The sequence below is a fragment of the Geotrypetes seraphini genome, chromosome 12, assembly GCF_902459505.1.
Source record: "Geotrypetes seraphini chromosome 12, aGeoSer1.1, whole genome shotgun sequence".
NCBI lineage: Eukaryota > Metazoa > Chordata > Amphibia > Gymnophiona > Dermophiidae > Geotrypetes > Geotrypetes seraphini.
The window spans coordinates 70,707,983-70,730,130 of record NC_047095.1 but is presented as its reverse complement, the minus strand read 5'-3'; the positions used below and the strand labels follow the sequence as shown (position 1 = coordinate 70,730,130).

General features: G+C 43.3%; 1 protein-coding gene across 1 annotated transcript in view; it reads right to left on the bottom strand.

Moving 5' to 3' along the window:
• Positions 1 to 7,635, bottom strand: part of RNF220 (ring finger protein 220) — a 586,572-nt gene extending 578,937 nt beyond the window's left edge. The window contains exons 1-2 of the mRNA XM_033915741.1: positions 7,542 to 7,635; positions 3,734 to 4,473 (exon numbers count right to left, since the gene is read on the bottom strand). Coding sequence (XP_033771632.1) covers positions 3,734 to 4,358 — 625 coding nt within the window. The 5' untranslated portion in view covers positions 4,359 to 4,473; positions 7,542 to 7,635. The remainder of the gene's footprint in view (positions 1 to 3,733; positions 4,474 to 7,541) is intronic.
• Positions 7,636 to 22,148: the final 14,513 nt, after the last annotated feature.

The following is a 22,148-nucleotide window of genomic DNA, read 5'->3' as shown; positions in this document are numbered from 1 at the left end:
ACCTAGGCAAGTGTGTTTCCGTTTCAAAGCCATCCACATCCATATGAACATCTGTACCATCGATCAATGTAGTGCAAGCACATGTATCTACTTTTAGCCACACTATAAGTCATTCTTCAGCTATAAAGTACACGGACTCCTTAAACCTGAAAATCAGCTGAATTTGTGAGGGTTGAAACAGCAAAAAAAGAGGAATCGATAATTTGGAGTGTTGGTGTCACGGCCCTGAAGCAGTGGCTTAAAAGCCACGACACGATCATCGGCCTGGTGCTCTCCTAACTAGCTTGTTTTTTTCCAGTTAGTTCTGATTCTTTTCAGATTCCCACCTGCCAGTAATAAGTTATATGCAAAAGTTTTTTGCCAGTGACGCTTGGGTGGAAGAGAGTGGGAACACCTCTCCGTGTCTGAGGCTTTTCTTTCACCTTCCTTGTGCAGATACGGTTTATTCCGCCTCCCTCGGTCAGGCAATTAATGCATCAGTGTGACCAATCCAACCATAAGATACCATTCCTTATACGACGGGCCGCTGAAAAGCTCTCAGCCCAACCAAGAAGAGAATGATGTGGAGCCAGGAAACGTAGAAGTTATTCCACACTTTTCATTTCATTTCATATCATTGAAACCAAAAGTGTCGAATAACTTGGAAGTTTTTCTTGAGTGGGCTGTATTTTTTGTTTTGTATTCAAGAGTGGCATATAGCAATGTGTTGTATTTGTAATTTCAAGCATATTAAAGCAGATCTATATGGGAATAATGAATAGCGTCAAAGACATGACTAGGTCCGCTCTTCTGACTCTTAGTTCAGTGTCTCCAGTGCAAACACATGACTTCTAGGGACAAAGGATTAAGCTAAGAACTGGGGAAATTCTGAAGCCCTTTCAACCTCACTTTTCTCATTCCAACTTTTAAGACATAAATCTCATGGACAGAAGCTTCTAGGTTACTGTAGGCCCTCAACTCCATAGCACGGGAATAGGTGGATCACAGGAGGCCATGCCCTACTAATATTTTGCCCACAGAGCATCAGCAACTAAGCTGACAGCTCACAAATTTACAAGAATCACTTTGCTCGTCTCACGCCTCTCTTCAGGTCACTTCATTGGCTCCCTATCTACTTCCAAATACAGTTCAAATTCCTCTTATTGACGTACAAGTACATTCACTCTTTAGCAGCTCAGTATCTCTCCCTATACTCTTCCCTGGGAACTCCATTCATTGGGTAACTGTACATGCGTCAAGCTCCATCTCTGGCAGTGTTCAAATCCAGGCTAAAATCCCACTTTTTTAAGGCTGCTTTTAACTCCTACCTCCATCCCACCTACCCAATTGTAAGCTCTGTCATGCAGGGGCTGCCTCTTACATGGTTAATATAATGTACAGTGCTGGGTGCGTCTGGCAGCGCTATAGAAACAATAAGCATTAGTAGTAAAGCTTAGGGGCAGATCCAAAGATTGGTTTGTTTGCATCTCTAGCCAAAAGTTGTTCTGCTGCCCCTGGCCTGGGTCAAAAAAGCAGTCTGGGAACGGAAATAACTCGAGGAGAATTGTGACCAACTTCTTGCATATAAAGTCTATCATAAGCATAGGGTGAAATTTTAATGTCATCGAGAAGATTAAAGAGACAGAGCCAAGAATCGGAGGAAGCAAATTTTGTTGGGCCTTACGCAGCCCATGTTTCGGCCAATGCCTGCGTCAGGGGTCAGTATGTTACTACACCAAAACCTGTTTTTGTGAAACTGAAAAAGGAAACTTGGCTTTGGTGGAGCAACATACTGACCCCTGATGGAGACATTCACTGAAACACAGGCCGTGTCAGGCCCAATAAAATTTGCTTCCTCTTACTCCTGGCTCCCTTTTCTTGCTCTGTCTGTGGCCTACTGCACTGTTATTGCATTCGGTTCCGCTTTGTCCAGAAAAATAGTAAGTCGGCAGAGGGTTAAGAGAGCCGGTTTAGTCATCGTAATAAGGGTATAAAACCAAAGAAGGAGAACTGAGATCCAGTCAAGGATCACACACAGACTCCTTTTTAAATGCAAGATCCCAGCATATAATATACACACTCAAGTGAATGATGAATGCGCCCAACAGAATCACTGTGTTAGCAAAATTCCTGACTTGACATTTCTACCTGACACCACAGAACCAATGACGCAGTCCCAAAGCACAGTACACGGCATATACAGTACACAAATTCTGTGGTTTATTAGAACTCTATAAATCCTTTGTCTGCAGATCCCCTCTCACCTACTAGTAATTTCTAAGCTCAGAGCTGTGAAAATTTATCTCAGAGGTGGTAATATATATCAGCATGTCTCAAATTGGATCTGTAGATAACCACACTTAAGTATACATGAGGTCTTAAAACCAGATTAGTTTGCATAATTTTAAATACCCTGAAAAACGCACCCAAGGTAAGATTGCAGGCGGCCACTGGTTCATGTGCGTGCAGTGGCGTTCCTAGGGGGGGGCGGGGGGGCGGGCCGCCCCGGGTACCAGCCCTAAGGGGGTGTTCCCGGCCTTGCCGTTCAGTCCCCCGCCACCCCCGAAGGACCGTTCGCCCCCCTGGCCTCCCCGCACCACCTATGAACAGCCGCAGCAGGATAGCGAAGTCAGCGTCAGCGATCCCTGCGCTGCTTCCTGTGCCGCGATCCCGCCCCTCCCCTGACGTCAGAGGAGGGGCGGGACCGTGGCGCAGGAAGCAGCGCAGGGATCGCTGACGCTGACTTCGCGATCCTGCTGCGGCTGTTCATAGGTGGTGCGGGGAGGCCAGGGGGGCGAACGGTCCTTCGGGGTGGGTCGGGGCATCAGGCCTTCAGGGTGGGGCGGGCGGGCAGGCAAGCAGGCTTTCAAGGGGGAGGGGGTGACAGGCAGGCATCCTTCAAGGGGGGACAGGCCTTCGGGGGGGGGGTGCAGACCTTCAAAAAAAAAAAAAAAAATTTTTTTACATGGGGGGGGGTGCAGACCTTAAAAAAAAAAAAAAATTTTTTTTACATGGGGGGGGGTGTCAAAAAATGATGCGCCCCGGGTGCCACATACCCTAGGTACGCCACTGTGTGCGTGAACAAATATACGCACAGACGTGAAGCACATCTTCCATAAGAAGGAAGTCAGAACCTGGTCTCTGCTGCGTGGAATATTCACACGGAGTGACAAGTTTGATCTGAGCAAACAGGATGTTTCTTTTTATTTCTATCCTCGGTGACACTTTTCTGACTGGCTCAGAGAAAAATCAAAGGACCGAAAACACCAAGCCAATATTCTTCCAAACCCGCACTCAGGCGTTTTTGTGGTTCAACCATTTCCTAACGTCCTTTTACAGCGAAAGAGAGTTTAGCTGGTGATCACTAGGCCCATCTTTTCACATGAATGTATGTTTATGTACATGTAAATATCTGAACATTCCACTTCAGTGAATTTAATTAGATTCTAAATAAATTATGTTACTTCTGGAATGTATTCCCATTTAGTTCTCTCTTGCACAAAAGAATTTAACAGTTTCATGGTTTTCACCTCTGCACGCTTCTATGGTTGTAGAATTGCTCGGAAAGTGTCCCTTAAAAACTGAACAGCTGCAGGAGGGGTTTCTCTCGACACTAATATGGCACTATGACTTAATATAGAGACCTATCTTTTGTCACGCCAAAAGAGAAAGGTATGTTACACTAGCTCGGTCAGTTCGCTGTAATCTAACAGATATGCGAAGAACTCAGTTAGCAAAAAGATTATGTACTTACATCTGTCGTTTCGGTCTTCAGGGCTAGAGGAGGTCTCTCTGTCAGAAATGAGGCCGGCCACGGCAAAAATCTTTTTCCCCGTGTCATCAACTTTAAGCGAGCCTGGGGAGCCAGAGGGAAGCTGAGTGCCAAACTCATACTCCTTGCCCTCTGCATCAGAAAAGCGCAGATGTGGAGAATCTCCGTCGTGGCAGTTCTTCAAGCGTTTGGCTGGCGTGAAGGCCGACTGGTAGCTCTCGCGGTCCTCGCTAGAAGCGAAAGGCCGGAAAGCGCCAACGCCACTGTGGTTCAACATACTGATTGGGGTGCAGTCCAGATTAGGGGGAGCAAATTGAGGATGGAGATGTAGCAAGGATGGAGGGAAGTCCCGGTTGGGGAAAGCTGCTGGCACCCCGCCCTGGCGGTGGTACATGGATGCAAAGGTGTACGAGCCGTTGGCGAAAGGAATGTGTACGTCCTTGTCCACTGACACTGGGACCCCAAAAGGCCTCGGCTGCTGGCAGGGAATAGAGGCATCACGGCTGGCTTCTGCCGTAGAGGCCAAAACCATCAGTGCTGGAGAAGCCAAGGGGTTCGGGAGGTAGGATGAATTCTCCATCTTGAATGCTGCTCGGTGCAAGTCCATGGGGATTCTTGTTCTTCGGTGAAATATGGTGGGAAACGGTTCCTCTTTGAGGAAAAAGAAGGCTGCCGAGGCTCGAGGCAGACGGTATCACTGCAACAGCATTATCTTCCAAGACCTGGGGGGACACAGGGAAAGAAAGCAGAAGCTAGGGTTTTATTTCAACTGGAATGAACATTTCGACAATAAACATCCCCTCAAAGCACTCTCACTCTCCCAAACCAAAGTGACTGGACTATGCTGCAAGTTTCACAAGACTCATAAACTTCACTTGGAATGATAGAAAATTAAAAATCACAACATAAAATAAAACCCCTAAGATTCTAGACATATGTACTAACATCTGGGGGGGGGAGGTTATAAGGAAAACCTTAACACAGTGCTGAGCTGTGAAATACATGCCCTGTTCAAAACACAATTCGGATTTATTTCGTAACTACTGATTATTTAATAATTGCATTGTATTTGAGAATAAAGATCTAGCTTGATAGCTATTCTTTTAAGAAATCAGTGCGCTTTTTTTTTTGCCAAATAAATTTTTACTATAAGGTTTCTTTGATTTACAAAAAAAAAAAAAGCTATTTTACATGAATTTCTTTGCTTCAGAGGGGCTATATGAGTTTATAAAACATAGATATATATATATATATACACACATGCATATAAATTCATTCACATATATAAACAATTAAACCACAAGAATATTATATATTATGTGCATTTTCTTTACAATACACCTAACACCTCCCAAACTTAACAGAGATATTAAAGTGTAGAAAAATGTACCCAAAGTCTGCTTTCTCCTTAAAGGATAAACAAAACTAGACAGAAATGGATGGTGTCCGAAGATTTTCAAGCTACTGCATGCGCGGTTCAGTCTCTGCTAGCATCTGTCTATCAGGGGAAATGGAGAATGGCACTGAAATTGTCCTTAGTAATGTACTGGGTTTTAAATAGATTTCCAGCTCATCGTGGATTAGCCATTAATAGTGCAAAATGTTAGTGTTTCCAAGTGCCGTAACCTTGATTATACCCGGCAGAAAGAAGATACAGTGGGAAGCCCTGGGAGGAAATGTCCAGCCTTCTCCCAGTCTCCTACATGTTGAACTCAAGTCCTCAGAAGTTGTAATCAAGAGAGCAGATATCTGAGATCTCCTGTTCTTTACTCTTCATGAGATCATTTGTTTGCTGTATTTTATTTCTTATCAAAATTATATACATTCAGGTATAGTAGACGGGTAAGTGAATGCTGTAGTTATGAGGAGGTGCTGGAAAGTTCTCAGCCCATCCCACCCACTTTCTAAATTCTCAGCGTTCTTTTGCCATCTTATTTCGTTAAGGGCCAATTTGCAGAAACGAAATTCTCTGTTTTGACCTTGTTTCAGATCATGGATTGAACCAGATCCACATCGTTCTCTTCTTGGTGGGGCTGAGAACTTTTCAACACCCCCTGGTAGCGTGAAGAAATTCAGTGTCTGGTAACCAGAGCTGAGATTGTGATGTCATAATGCCCCATCCCACCAATGAGAGTCAACCTCATCAGTGACATCACAATGGCCGGATTATCCTATACTCGACTTATTTATATTACATACTTGAGAAGGTGCTGAAAAGTTCTCAGCCCAGCTAACCCGCTTTCTAAATTCTGAGCGTTATTTTGCCACTGGGGCTGAAAAGAGTGTTGCTTTTTTTTCATTAAGGGCCAATTTCCAGAAACAAATTTTATGTTATGACATTTTTTCAGATCATTGATTGAGCCATATCCACGTCACTCTCTTGGTTGGGCTGAGAACTTTTCAGCTCCCCCTTGTAGAATTAATTATATATACAGTATTTGTTTGAGCTATCTATGACTATATGCCACAAAGGGAGGGGATCAGAAACATGATATTTTTTGTTCCCTTCTGCACCATGTAAAGAATTGCACAGAATTCCCCCAGAAGTAACTTAGCACTTCAAATATATACTATGTATCTTGGTATTAGATCCCTAGTTAGGATAAAAACTTGTATTGAAAAACTTGTGCTATAGCAAATTGTAACTTGTAAACTGTATATTATGTTAACTTGTAACTCGCTCTGAGCTCTTTGGGGAGAGCGAGAGAGAAAATGAATTAATTAAATAAATAAATATATCCACAGAAATACTGCAGCATTATTACGGTACCTGCATTCCACTAATTTCTTAGTTTATAAATATGGAGATGTATGTATATATATATATATGTCTTTATTTTTATATATCTACATACACACACATTAAACAGAAAATACATTGACTAATTTGCATAGCACACTGTGACATAAAAATACATTTCCATGCAATGTAGGAGGGGTGCCGAAAAGTTCTATGACGTGAATATGGTTCAATTCAAAAATCTGAAACAAGGTCAAAACAGAGAATTTTGTTTCTGCAAATTGGCCCTTAACGAAATAAGATGGCAAAAGAACGCTGAGAATTTAGGAAGTGGGCCGAGAACTTTTCCCCACCCCCTGGTAAAGAATTGACCCCCAACCGCGCACCTGATGCACGCAAGATGTTCCAGCTACCTTTCTCACAATTGTTAAAAACTCTACTTACAATTATTTTACGAATAGACAAATTTGCAGTAAACCAATTTTAAGAAAAAAGCTGGAATCTCTCTAAAGGGCTGTAAGAAAAACCTACCCTTCCCTCCTTTGCTAGACTGAGATGGGATCATGAGATATTTCAACAGGTCAGATGCTTTCAAGAAAGAATATTTGGCTTGAATCTGACAAACTGGAAAATGTCTTCATTGGAAGTTTGCACAATTAAACAGTTTTCACAGGGGCTTGAACGGTATTCTTTTTAAATGGAGATTTCATGGATCTGCAGCGAAAACCACAAACTCACTTATACTAGAAAAGTCAAAGAAAAGGCTTAAAACAAACACACCCCATATGTCCCCTTGGATCATTCGCTGCATAGAAAGCAAAAATCCTTCAGAATCTTCAAAGAATGCGAGTCCACTAGGGACACGGAAGGTACTGTGGTATGTCAGATGCATGACCCCTTTACAGCCCTTGCCCGGCTGCCCACCACCCACTCCGGACTGAAGACCGGCAACAAAGGCCGAGCCTTTCCTCCCAGTAGTCATTGCACCCCCTAATATGTCTGTCTCTAAGAACTTTCTGGCTGAGGCAGGAGATCATAAAAAGGCCTTACCTAAGAAAAGTCTTTTAATTGCAAATCCTGGGATGCCTCTGATATTCCATCTGCCGTGGGCTTCAACTCCCCCGTGCTCATTGCTCTGCCTTTTAATCTCACTCATACTCCCTCCCCCTCCCCCCCCCCATGTGATATCTTTTCTATTACTCTAGTAGTCTAATGCTTCCTGTGAAGGGTAATATAACAACTTTCTAACTAAACAAACAGACAGAAACTAAGAGATGCTTCCAGAATGCATCAGGTTACAATTCCCAGAATTAGCTATCACCATATCTGACCGTGCCTTATTGCAGGAAAACAAATAAATTCACTTTATTTGCAAAATGCATCCCTTCCACCCAGCAGTTTTGTTTTCTTAATGGGAAAAGTCCAGTTCTCCCACTCTCCCCTCCTCCTCTCTCACCCCATTAGCAACCTAGGCAGTGTTAACTGTAACAGGCCAGCATCATTATGAAAATCTATAGTTAATACACTTCCAATGTCAAAATGTCAGGCGTTGAAACACAAAACTCCAAATAAGAAAACTAACTGAATCTCTTAATTAAAAAATTATAGATTGCAGGATGAGCAGGGCTGAAAGGCAACCGGGGCGCTAGGAAAATGGGGCCACATTTCTCCGTCTCTATGCTGATTTTTTTTAATTTAGCACCCCGTGCAAATCCAGATTAAAATAACTCCAGCTATTGATCTGGGCAGTGAAATTGACATTAATTTTAGTTCACTTCTCACTTTGCAAAGAGATCAATAGTCAGTAATAACAGCTGACATCTCTGCTGAAAGGAGGAGAAAGAGGAGCCGAGGACAGAAATCGAAAAAGCAGCCAAATAAATCAACAGCTACTTTTTGCCAGGGTGGAAAAGAAAATCTCAGGAGCCAGAATCAACGCAAAACATCGAAAATTCTGGAAAGAAAAAGGCGAATTAGAAGAAGCCAAAGAGAAACCGTTGCCACTATGGCGCCCTCCAAAGAAATGAGTCCCGGAAAGTCCAAGTTTGCAAAAGCGTTGAACAAAGAAAGAGAATTTGTAAGCAAAACCGAATCGAACTCGCAAACCCGCCATTTCTTAAGCGATTCATTTGCAAAAGTGGCTTAAGGAATCGACAAAAAGAACTTAGTGGTTTTCATTGCTAAAAACAAGCCACACAAATATCGATTTCCAAATATCGAAACAATGGAAAGATTAAATAAACTTTTTATTAAAAAAAAAAAAGGTAGATGTTAAGGAGGAGAAGGAAAAAAACCCCATAGATATTACCAGCTGTTTGGGGACCTTAAGTTCTCAGATGGATTAACTGATTTATTTTTTTTGTTGTTGCAAGAACTAAAGAGAAAGATATCGAAATGTAGCCAGAAAATAATTCAAGGATGTGGCAACTCAGTGGACAACAAGCCAGGGAGGAGGAAAAGCGGTGGCATCTCTCGCTGGTTTCGGAACGAGCGAGGTTCATCCACGATTTGGATGCAAACGGCCATAAAACAGTGGGAAACGAGGTGAAGTCGCTTTGCCGTTGCTCCTGAACGGACTGACCGGGCAAGAGAACGGCAAAAGGGAGTTTTCGGGCGTCTTTTCACTAATTTTGCCCCACAATTAATTCCTGGTTAAAAGACTAAATTATCTCCGCATTTTTCCGCTCTTTCTCTACTACCGAACCCAAGACGGGCTGCTTCCAATTCCTAATCAAGTGGATCTCGGGGAGGAAAAAGCTGCAAACCCGCTCCCCTGGAAACGGAACGAAATCCAAACGAAGAGAAAAGTGAGCGGCCCAAATGCATGCCAGGCTCAAGGGGCAACTTTGGGGAGAAGATGGCATTGACTATTGCAAGCAAAAGTTCTCTCCAAAGAGCAGGTGTTCTCCTTTTGCAAAAGCAAGCAAATGCTCGAGAGCCAGCGTAAAACGACTCAAAAGAATCCCTTCCCCACCAAAGAAAATGGAAATTGGGAAGAGGAAGGGGTTGGGAGAAGCCAAAGTATTAAGGAAAGTTCGACACTTGAGGGCAACAATCATTTCAGCCTGCAGCAAATGAAATGCAAAGACTTTGTCCAAGCTAAAGCCCAAACCTTGCTTCCTGGCGCGCAAAAGTTCCCTATTCGAAAACGCTGGAGCCGAGAACTGGATCAGCTTCAGGCTCGGCGCTAGAGGCGTACGCGGCGCTGTACATCTATCCCACCCTGCTTCATTTCGGCGGGGCTTAAGTTCTCGGGTCGGTTCTGCCCTCCATGTGTGAGGCGCGATTAGGATCGCGACAACAAAAGAGAGAAATGCAAACTCCCCATCTAGAACAGCAAAAGCAGCTTTTCTTTCTAACGCATTATAGACGTCTTAAAAGCGCGCATTTCATGCATTAGCGCGGCTTCTCCCGGGAAATGCAAAGCGACCCCCAACGTTTTCCTCCCCTTTTGTTCAACTTCTGGTTGCAATCGTTGGGAAAAGTCTTACTCGGGGGAAGTGTCCATGTCAGTAACAGGAAAATTGGGGAAACAGCCGCTCCGAGCACTCTCTCGTACAAAGGGATGTCTCTTCTGCAGCAAGCGAGAGAGACACGTTCGCCTACAAGTTTGGGGAGATTTCCGGGGAGCCCTGCAGTGATTTGAACGAGGTGGATTTGCACGGACCAGACGTGAACTGCCGAGACACAGCCCCCCCCCCCCCAAACTTGCTCGAAGTTGGGCGAAGAATGGGGGGACCTTGGAGACCCTCTAGGATCCCCCGCCCGGGCTCAGCTGGGATGCTCCCAAGCAACTTACACATGGCTGTCCATTGAGGGGGGGAGGGGGAGAGACCCCAGTGCGTTAAGTTAGCCCCGCTCCCCCTTCCCCCACACATGCACCCCCTTTCCTCTCCCCATACTCACGATGGGAATTCCTCTGCAGCGGCCACCTTCAGCAGCGTAGGGGGGGGGGGAGGGGATGTCAGGCAAAAGCCACCAGGAGCCCGGACTGGTGCATGGACGGAGAAGTACTGGAAGCTCCTTGCTCGGGAAGAGATCGAGAGGAGAGGGGGCAGCAAGAACCCCCCAGCGAGCGAAAGGGTCAAGGAGCCCCTGCTTTGCTGCCTCTCGGAGCTGCCCAGAGCCAGCGACTGAGCCTCCACTCCGGGGCGCACGCACACACACACCCACTGCTCTCTCTTTCTCTCAGAGCAGGGAATATATTAGAGCACTGAGGGCGATGGGAAATGGAGTCCAAAGAGGCAGCCCTAGCACAGTTGGAGAAGGAAGCAGGGCCAGGCAAGTTTGGAACCCTGGGTGCAAGTCCCACCTTGGCAAGTACCAGCTCACTATCTGGATAAGAAAGTGACAGACTTTTACTGAACGTGCTGCAATAAATCAAGTGAAAAAAGTTACTAATTAAATGTCGGGATATTTTTCATTTATGCTTAAACATAACTAAATAAGGACAGAAAATGAACGGTTCAACAAATGAAGGTAACTACTGGGGTGGGGGTTTCTATAAATGAGGTTCAAAAAGGGTCCCAGAAATGGTTGACACACGCCCTTTATAGGCAGAGTCGGACCAAAACTGGGCCCAAATCCTTTTTCTGCCCGGTTTTGATTTCAACAGAAAACTTATTTCAAGTTTCAGCCAACAATGTGTTTCAGGGCAAGCTGAACATAAGTGTGTTTTGTCCTGTTCGTCTCCCCTCTTCCAGGACTCCCCTAGCGCCTCACACACCCCACCCTTAGGACCCCCTAGGCCTTAGAATCTCTGGTGGTCTGGGAGTGTAATCGAGACAGCCAGGTCCCAATTCTGCTATCAAGATGAGTATCATGCTTGCCTTGAGAACACCACTAGGTTTCGGGGGAGACACATCAATCTACATGCCTAACTTTGGACATCTTTTATAGACTCAATAGCTTCCTCTATATCATTTTAGTATCAAGAAATACAAGGGGTTTTCAATAACTTACCTGTGTGTTGAAGCAAGTCTGTGCCTCAAGGTTACTCATACACAGTTGGGGCTCATTGCAAGTCTAAGATTCCAAAAGACGGGATGTCAGGAGAGTCCTCATGGAAGTGAAGTAAGAAACTGCTAGGTTTAGAGCACCTTTCAGTGATAACATTTCTCACAAAAGAAGAGAAAAACCCAAAGGAGATCCACGAACGCATGACTGCAGTTGATGGTGAGTCTGTTCCATCATCCTACAAGGTAAAATTTTGGAGTAAGCAGTTTAAGTGGGGTAGAGAGTCCATTGACCTGTGGAAGCAACTTCCATGGAAATGTACAAGAAAGTCGAGGATTTAATTCTGTCAAACCAGACAAATTAAGGTTTGCCGAATAGCTGAAGAAATAGGCATCTCAGCAAGTACAGTTTGGAAAATAATTCATGAAAGTTGGGCATGTCCAAGGTTAGTGCAAGATGGGTTCCAAGAATGCTGATGCCATGTCAGAAGGCAACGAGGCTCTGCTGCTGTCAGGAGAACTTGGAGATATTCTGTCAAGACCAAGTGAATTTTTTTTCATCATTTGGTGACTGAAGATGAGACTTAGGTCTATTACAGAGACCCCCAGTCCATAATGGAGTCAATGCAGTGGAATCACAAGTCACCCCCCACCCTAAAAAAAATCAAGGCAGAAAAATCTGCAGGCCAAGTCATGGCAACTGTCTTCTGGGATGAAGGAGGACTTTTGCTTCTGGAGTTCATGCCACACAACACAAACATAACCGAGGAGAGTTACGCCAACACAATGATCGCAGTGTAGGAGTCAATCAAGGAAAAAAAAAGATGAGGAAAACCCACAGCAGGTGCGCTGCTTCTTCATGACAATGCGCTGTGCACAAGTCATGACCATCACAGGCTGCCATCCAAGAACGTGGGCTTCAGCGACTGAACCATCCACCCTACAGTCCTGACCTGACTCCTTCGGATTATTTCCTGTTCCGAGTTTTGAAGAAATCTCTCCATGGACAGCAGTTTTCAAGTGATGAAGACGTCAAGGAAGATGTGACGTCCTGGTCTGAAGGTCAAATGGAAGAATTCTTTTCAAAGGGGTTAAAGTCATTGCAGGAAAAGTGGATGGAGTGTCTGGAGCTAGCAGGGGACTATACCGAAAAATAAAACAAACATTTCTTTTTAACTCTTTATTTCCTACTGATGTAGATAAATGATTGAATGCCCCATATACAATGAAATATATTTTTGAGTGTACTGATTGAACCAGTGTGTCATCCTCAGATTATATCTTTCCTGGATAAATAAAAAGGTATTTTTCGGATTTATTGTGATTTTTACATTTATTCCATCAGAGTATTAACAGTTAAAGGGGTGGTCTCTTTTTGCTGCCTTTGATAGGCTGGTCCATAGCCTTTTAATTCACCATTTGCAAAAGGCTGGTCTTAATGGTATGATATTGGTTTGGATTGTGTCTTTTTTGTCAAATAAGACCTTTCCTGTCTTTGGGAGAATGAGTTCTCAGAATCCTATGTCCTAAGCCATAATATCCCTTGAGGATCTGTTATGACTCCCTTACTTTAACTACTACTATTTATTATTTCTATAGCGTTGAAAGGCGTACTAGACAGTCCCTGCTCAGAAGAGCTTACAATCTAATTTAGACAGGACATTACAGGGTTAGGGAGATTATGGTAGAGGACATGAAACAGAGGGTCTAGGTACCTGACTGCAGTGAGAGTTGAAAGCAGTTTCAAAAAAGTGGACCTCTAGCTTGGATTTGAGCACTGCCAGGGACGGAGCATGACATATTGATTCAGGCAGCCTGTTCCAGGCATATGGTGCCGAAAGAAAGAGGGGCTTGACCGATGAGCAGAGATCACTGGGGGGGAGCATAGGAGGGAGATGAGCGAGGAGAGATATGGGGGGGCTTCAGAGCGAATGCACTTGTAAGTCAGCAAGAGGAGTTTAAACTGTATTTGGAAACGGATGGGGAGCCACTGAAGGGACTTGAGGAGAGGGGTCATGTGAGAAGAGCGGCTCTCGCGGAATATGAGGTGATTGAAGAGGCGAGAGACGGGTGCGTGGGTGGCCTGGGAGAAGTACATTGCAGTAGTCTAAGCGCAAGGTGATGAGAGCGTGGACAAGGGTTTTGGTCGTGTGTTCAGAGAAAAGAGGACTTTAATATACGTAGTTATCTCTTTTGGCTGATTTTGTAGGAGAATTCAGCACTGTGATGATATTCTGTTACGGGCACAATATGTGAAGTCCTAATTGAATTGAATTCCGAGCATCTTAAACTCATTCCTGAAAAGTTTGAATGTCTGTGGATGACTTGGATACATACATCATATTGATTTCTCTTAAGATTAGGTGTGATTTTAGACATTCAATTGCTGTTATCTTGGTAGATATTCTCCGTAGTATAGTCAGCTTTTGCAGCTTGACACTTGTGTCTTTATCACGTGTAGACTGATTGAAATCGGGTGCAAATATACTTGTGAAAATCCACCCCTGACACACTCATTTGCTTGCACCACCCATACTTTCAAGCGTGGCTGCAGGAATGATTTATAAAACTATTCTCCTTATGTATCATTTCTTTCCAATTTCCATTGGATGAGAAAGAATAAAAGATATGACTTTGGTGAGACGTTTCTTCATGTAACACTCGACCCCTCCCCCACAAAAACACTTTATAGCGCGGGCAGGCAGGCTGAATGCTCTGCTCCCAATGCTCATCGGAAACGCTTTCATGGGGGGGGGGGGTTTAGAAAGCTATTGAAGACTTTTTTTTATCCTGTAAATTCTTAGGCTGAAACCAATTGTTTTAATATTTGTAATTTGCTGGAAATGGTTATCTTTTTTTTCTTGTGTTAAGAACATAAGAACTGCCACTGTTGGGTCAAAGCAGTGGTCCATCGTGCCCAGCAGTCAAAGACCAGCGCCCTAACTGAGTCTAGCCCTACCTGTTGGTTTGTACTGGAATGTAAGGACGATATTGAATTAATGAAATCAGTTGGCATTAGAGCGACCATTTAGAATGAAGCTGTAAGCTTTCCATTTTCCAAATTAATGGCCATGTACTAAAGATACAACCTAAATTAAGTAACCCGAGTGGTAAGAATAATCAAAATACCAAAATATGCTTAACTCCACTCATTCAGAAAAGTGCATCCAGCTATCGCCATCTTGACGGTGTTTGAAAATCCTTGACAGAATAGCATAGCAATGTAAGTACTGCTCTGTTTAATTCTTAAGTTATATATTTTTATGGAGAGCTAATAAATTGTTTTAATTGTAGATTTTTGATGCCTTAACACCAGCACTGAAGCAGCGGATAAGAATAAACTCCGCGAAACGCCGGCCACATTGGCATTTTTAAGAACAAGCATTGCTTAAGATAAGTAGTTTCAATGTCAATCTTTTTCAATATGGTGGATAAGTGCATGCTAAGAAAATGGTGACTACTGGAGAAGGGATTTAGTAGTTAAAAAAATAAAAAAAATTTTTGAAAAAAAAAATATATTAAATTTAACATAAGATGAAATTAGAACAATCTAAAAGAACTGATAAAGAAGTAAAAATATCAGGTCCTTTGGCCGATGACTGGAGCAAAGAGCAATAATACTACGCTGATCACCTCAGTCTATGAGATCAGTTCTGAGGCCCTTCCTGAATTCTACATGGACTAAAGAGGTCATTAACATGTGGTCAGACTGCTGGGCATGATGGACCACTGGTCTGACCCAGCAGCGGCAAATCTTATGTTCTTATTTATCATGCGCAATTTCAATGTGCGAACCGATTGGTGCAGAAATGCCCACTTGGGGGGGCACCATAGAAAGCCCTTTTAAGCTGCAGTAAGCACACGTTAGTGAGATAGAGATGGTTTAGATGAGGAGTTCAGAGATTTAATTCTGATGTTGGCTTTTCTTTATTCCTTTTATATGTCAGTGTTTCTGAAATCTGTTCCTGGTCACTTAGGATTTCAGGATAGCCGTAATAGATGCACATGAAAGAAATGTACTTCTGTGGCCTTTTATCTTGTGTTGTGTTTTTTGGTTTGTTGTTTGTTTTTGTTTTTTAATTAAGAATGTGTTACAATTGTAGGCGTTTATTACTTCAATTTGTTGTACCTGCTTTGATTTAAAATATAGAAAGCAGAATTATCAGGCACAAATAAATAATAGAAATTAATGCTGTCACAGTGACGCACAAAAGCATCAGTCCTTTCACACTTAATGCATTAATCTTTAAGAGCCATCAGGACTCACCTGCCTTCAGGCCACACAGCTCTACCAACCAATACTCCCCCCCCCCTCGAAAAAAAAAAATGAAGCAGTGTCCACCATCTGTAAAAATGTATTTCTTGAATTCAGTTTCTGTCCCGTTGTCTCCAAAGAGCTCAGACCATGTTACAGGTTACGATTTGCCATAATTTCAGTACAAGTTATTATCCTAAGGGTCTAATACTAATATGCAGGTTACAATTTACCCTAGTTAGGCTTACAGAGCAAGTTTTCATTACAAGTTTTATCCCATTTGACACACAGACAGTATACAGATTGGATTTGCCATAGTTACCATTCAAGATGTTTCAATACAAGCTTTATCCTGACACGTACCGAGGATCTAGTACCAATAAACATTTCTTTTTGATCTATCGGTTGTGGTGGGAGAGTTAGGTGAAGAGGTGCATTTTTATTGCTTTCCTAAAGTTGAGGAGTCCTTCAAGGGGTCTGACCTGCGGCCGGGGGGGGGGGGGGGGGGAGAAGGCAGTTGATTCCAGTGGCTCGGTATGAAGTGGGTATGGGAACATCGTTTGGCAGTTTGTACTTGAAGGGCATGACCAGGGGGAATTTTTAGGCATATTTCATCCTGGGAGTGGAGGGACTGGTTTGGCACATATGGAGGAAGCCTAGCCATCACATAGTACGGCACCATATCATGCAAGGATTTGAACGCTAGCATCAGGCCCTTGAAGACACCGTGTTTGGCAGTGGGCAGCCAGTGAGATGACGCTACAGCCTGGGAGACATGGAGGTTTTTTAGATGCCTGATCACCGCATTTTGAATATGCTGGAGACGTTGTATGTTCTTTGCCATGAGACTGTTGAATAGCGCATTGCAGTAATCCATGTGGTAGAGTACTAAGGCATAGAGTAATTGGGTGAAGTCAGACTCTGAAAAGTAGTTCCTTATTTTTTGGCGTTGTCACAGGTAGTAAAATGAGGAAGATACCACCTGAGATATCTGGTTGCCATCAAGGAGTATTCCTAGGGTGCGCACTCAGTTATAGCAGTCAAGTCCCAGCACAGTGAGGGATGGGTGCTCCAAGAGTTCCATCTTTGAGGAGTTCAGTTGTAATTTGACAGACATCCAGTTTTTGATTTCCAAGAGGCAGTTTAGGAGTTTCGCAATCTGGGCGTCATGGACTTCTCCTAGCGGTAGGTACAGTTGGATTTCATCCGCAAAGAAGTGAATCTGTATTTGATATTTGCAGGCTATGTCAAAAAGACAGGTCTAATGTAGAGATTGAATAATAGGGGGGGCTAGCAGAGCCCCCTGCAGAACACCGTATTTGATCGGTTTCGGTTCTGATAACATGTCATTGAACAGAACACTTTGGGAACCATTTTAGAGGAATGTCTTGCATTCCAATTTCAGAGAGCCTACAATGACCCTCCAACCCGTCCCTTCCCATACTCCAAAATGTCGAAGATCCTAAAACAGTGACCTAGAACCAGAAGCAGTTCTGCAGTTGACTGACCTTGAATTTGACAAAAACCTAGTCTATGTACACTTGGACATGTTCATTGGCAGCCAGAAGAGGTTTTGTGTGTGAGTTAGAACGTGGGTTGAGTTAGATTAGTTTGCCCTGATTCACCAAAACCTCTTTTCCATTCTGTATTTATTTATTTAAAAAATGTATACACAGCCTGTAAACAAAGCAGTTTCCATAAAAACTAAACATACATAACTGCAGAATATAGAACAAAATTACATTTCTCAAAATAAAACTAAATTACAGTACCATAAAACACATTTTCTTTAAATAGAAAAAAAAGCACACAAAACCCCCCAAATGAACAATACACAAGCAATTGATTTGTGTGTGTGTAGAAAAAGCAAAGGTGTTAACTTGTATTTGCTAATTTCATCCTCCGAGGTACTCAGCTGTGCTCCTGCCTCTCTCTACATCTGTTGGCTTTCTGATGTCACACTGCTGCAGACAGTTTCAAGTGTGACATCACGAGCGGCTTCATTCGTCCCAGTCACAAAAGATTTTTTTTACAGCCTCAGGCTGGAAGTAGACAAGAATCAGCTCTGCCAACAGCAGCAAAAGTGAGACCGTTTTCCAGTGTTTGGGGGTGTCGTTTCCTCTGTTTCTCGATGGGAGGGTTTGGCTACAAACTCCAGGGCAGATGAAACTCAGTAGCAGGTAAAGGAGTACAGTCGGTGGTGTCAAAATTCTTCAGATAGTTCCGGGCCAGAAACTGGCGAGCTGCCTTTTCCCTTCTGGAATCATGTCTTCCCCCAAAATGTTCGGCTTTGTAGGACTGCAGGATAGACAGACACCAATCATCAATTAATAACTAAGCAATTAATAACAAAGGCACTTAAGAATCCACCTATTGACTCAAACACAGAGTCAGTACAGAAGTTACATAAGAAGGCTGAGCAGCTCGACAAATAGGCGTCCTCAAAGACCTTGATTTTCAACAGCTTAATCTTAGATGTCCTAACACCTTATTCCAAAGCGACAGCGCTATTTATGGAAGAAGCCCTTGATCAGTGGTGCAGTAAGGGGGGGGAGGGCAGACCGCCCCAGACGCCATGTCGGTGGGGGTGTCGGCACCTCTCCACTCTGTCACACCATACCACACCAAACTCGCACATCCCCCCACCCATATCTCTGTAGATCTTCGCTAGCGCAAGCAACTTCTCCTATCTACTGCTCGTGCCAGCCTGGTTCCCCTCTGAATCACTTCTGGGTCACGGGCCAGGAAGTGATGTCAGAGGCAAATCCAACACTGGTGCAAGGAGCATGCTGGAGAAAAGCCACTCGTGCTGGTGAAGATTTAGAGGTGGGGGGAGAAGGGAGAGGGTGAGAGTGTAGTGGGGGTGGGAAGGAGCAGGAGGGTGCCAGAGGGAGCAAGGGTGCGGAGAGGAAGCCACTGGGAGACACCACTGCCCTGGGCACCTCCTACCCTTACAATGCCACTAACCCTTGGTGAGGTAAGGCGTGGCCTAATGGTAGAGCTGCTGCCTCTGCACCCAGAGGTCGTGGGATCAAATCCCAGTGTTGCTCCTTGTGACCCTGGGCGAGTCACTCAATCCTCCTTTGCCCCAGGTACAAAATAAGTACCTGTATATATGAGTGTTTCAAAAAGTAATAGTAAATTGACAGTATTTCATGAATCAAACATCCCTGGCATTTCAAACTCCCACACAGGGAAGGTACATTCTTAGGGGAAGCGTTGACACTGCCCAATAGATGGCATCATATACAAAATGGCAGCGCCCTTAGCTGTTTGCACAGTAGAGGAACAGTGAGCAGTCAACAGACTTTTATAGTCAGAGGAAACCTCGTGAAATTCATAGAAGAATGCTGCAACAGTATGGAAATGTCTGCATTGGCGAGAGAAACGTGTACGAGTGGGTAGATGCATTAAAAAATGGGCATCACTGATGAGAAGGTGGTTCGATCTGATGCCATTCATGAAAACAGGTGCATTTCTTTAGAAGTTCTGGGAATTGGATGTCAGTATCGGATCCGCACATACCATTGTCAGGGAGGTTCTCAAGTATCATAAGTTGTGTGCACGGTGGGTGCCTAGGATGCTGACTGATGAGTACAAGATGATTCATGTGCAGCCTTGAAGAGAAGGCTTCTTGGCATTATCGTTACAGGGGACAAAACCTGGGTGCATCACTATGAGCCTGAAAGCAAGAGGCATTCTTCACAATGGTGTCATACATCATCTCCAGTCAAGAAGAAATTCATATCTCAACCTTTCACTGGAAAGGTCCTGGGATATGAATGGAGCAATTTTGGAGCACCGTCAGGAAAAGGGAATGGGAACTTGTATACCATCTTTGGCATTTCAAAGCTGACATTCAAGGCAAAGGGCACTGGAGGATTAAGTGAAAAGGGGGAAACAGTGAATAGTGCTTGATAAGTCTAGAAGAAAAAGCAGAGAGGGCCAGGTCTTCAAACGAACCACACAATACAGTCTATACAGAACATCATCTAAACAAACATATAACCTAGCTGTTATTTCTCAAGCAGTTATCTTTGGTATATTATGTGATTTGGCATTGTTTAGTGGGCATTGACTGACTTCATACTACCATCCTGGACTCCTGATGCAGACTCACTTGCCGAAACACGGCCCGTGTTGAGTCCTGTGTTTTTGTTTTGATGAAATTCTGTATAGACTATATTAGTTGCCATTTAAGTGTGGCTGCAGAGGTGCAATGGTTAAAATTTGCATTGCTTAGGTGATAAACATTGACTCTCTAAAGTGGCTGTATGTCCAAGGATCAGTTGATGGAGAACAAGTACCAGAAGGTCCAATATCGCACTCCAGTAAGGCCCCAGTATCACACGTTCAGCCAGCAAATAAACTCAAGTGCCTTCTACACACTTACATTTCACCCAGTCCACAACCCTGAGCTTGTCCGTCATGCTTTTGGATTATAATGAGAAAGAGATAATGGTTATTGCGGATGGGCAGACTGGATGGGCCATTTGGCCTATATCTGCTGTCATATTTCTGTTTCTGTTTCTAATGTTTTACTGGTACTCTTTCTGCTTTTTGTTTCAATAAATATATTAAAAATAAAATAGCATTTTGTCGCCTAACCGCAAATATTCAGTACGAGATAACGGTACGGTTATTTCTGCTGAATATTCACAGTCTGCACTGAAACGTTAACCAGCTGCATTGTGCAATAATTGAGAATATTCAGCACCTTTGCCCAAGGTGCAAAATAACTACCCAAAAGGTAGTATATCAAGACTGATGTAGTTGTTTGGGTTTCGCTGTTTCTAGGTATGTACAATCGACAACTGCAACGATCATAACGCCAGCCGCAGAAGCCTAAGAGAACATGGTATATGAAGTCCCTTACCCATTTATCCCTGAAGTGTTCTTTTGACAAATAGTTTTATTTTATTTTTTTATTTAGGTATTTATATACCGCCTAGCGCACAAGTGTCGAGTCGGCCCCTGTAATTCAGTCGGGTTTTCAGGATTTCCCCAATGAATATGCATGAGATCTATTAGCATACATTGAAAGCAGTGCATGCAAATAGATCTCATGCATATTCATCGGGAAAATACTGAAAATCTGACTGGATTGCAGTCCTCAAGGACCGACTTTGACACAGGTTATCGAAGCGGTTTACAATCAAGCATTTTTCCTATCTGTCCTGGTGGGCTCACAATTTATCTAACGTACCTGGGGCAATAGAGTTGCTAGAATGCTGTTAATCCAAGAGTTCATTCATTTCCCAGGAATCTTCTGGAAGTTTTTACACTCTGGTCTTATATGGCAGTAGTTCTCAGTTCCCATCACAGATTCAGTGGCAATCAAATACAGTAAAACCTTGGTTTGCGAGCATAATTTATTCCGAAAACATGCTTGTAATCCAAAACACTCGTATATCAAAGTGAATTTCCCCATAAGAAACCCCAAAACTTCAATACAAAATACAGTATGTACTCGTATTGCAAGACCTTGCTTGTATATCAAGTTAAAATTTAATCAAATGTTTTGCTTGTCTTGCAAACCAAGTTACTTGCAATCCAAGGTTTTACTGTACTCACAAATTATACCATTGGACAACACACAGCAGTTCTTCTAAGCCCCGAATCATGCAGGGCTTTCTTATGTCTCCAGAATTCTCTGACTGCCTCTTTTTTCTACATGGGTAAAATGCAAAAGGCTCCCTGGGAGCTGACCCCTATTAAGTCTGCCATCTGTAAGTCAACATGTTTTCCTACATATTATGACACCAAAAAAAACACTCCCAATTAATCCCAAATCTCCACGCATCTCTTTGTCTCTGCAATTTCTACTTCAGACCTAGCTCTTGACAATGTTAAATGGTTTGTAATTAAGTGTGCTTTGGTGCCTATATACACAGGCTACTGTGATGCATTCCCGGCAGATCCATAACAAAAAAAACTTTTGTAACATTTTTCACTCCCACACTTCATTTTAGTTCTACATTGTACTCTTAAAACAATCAAAGTTAAAAGGCTTTATTAAGAAATCTGCATGCAGTCTTGAAGCTCTTGCAACACTGTGTAAGCTTCTCAGAAACGGAATCACGGTGATGCCTTTTAAAAACCTCTCAATTTTAGATTTACTGGTTAGAACCTTTTTTTGAGAGTAGAAAACCAATGCAAAAAAATCAGAATGTGGTTCATTCAGCAAGGCTGTGCACTGCCATGTGGAAAGTCCCTAGTTCAGGCTTAAAGGGTCATTGCTTAAGGATGACACCTAGTGGCAAGATTCAAAGGCCATGATTTCAGTCAGTGTTGCAAAATGAGGGCACAGATCCTGGCTCAGGACCATCTCTATGGTAACCAGATTTGGTATGCTTGGGAGGGATATAAAATGAAGGAAAAATTCCCATGTTATTGCAACTGAAGGCTCATGGTGCAGATCCCAGCCCTTGTTTCCAAAGAACTAGC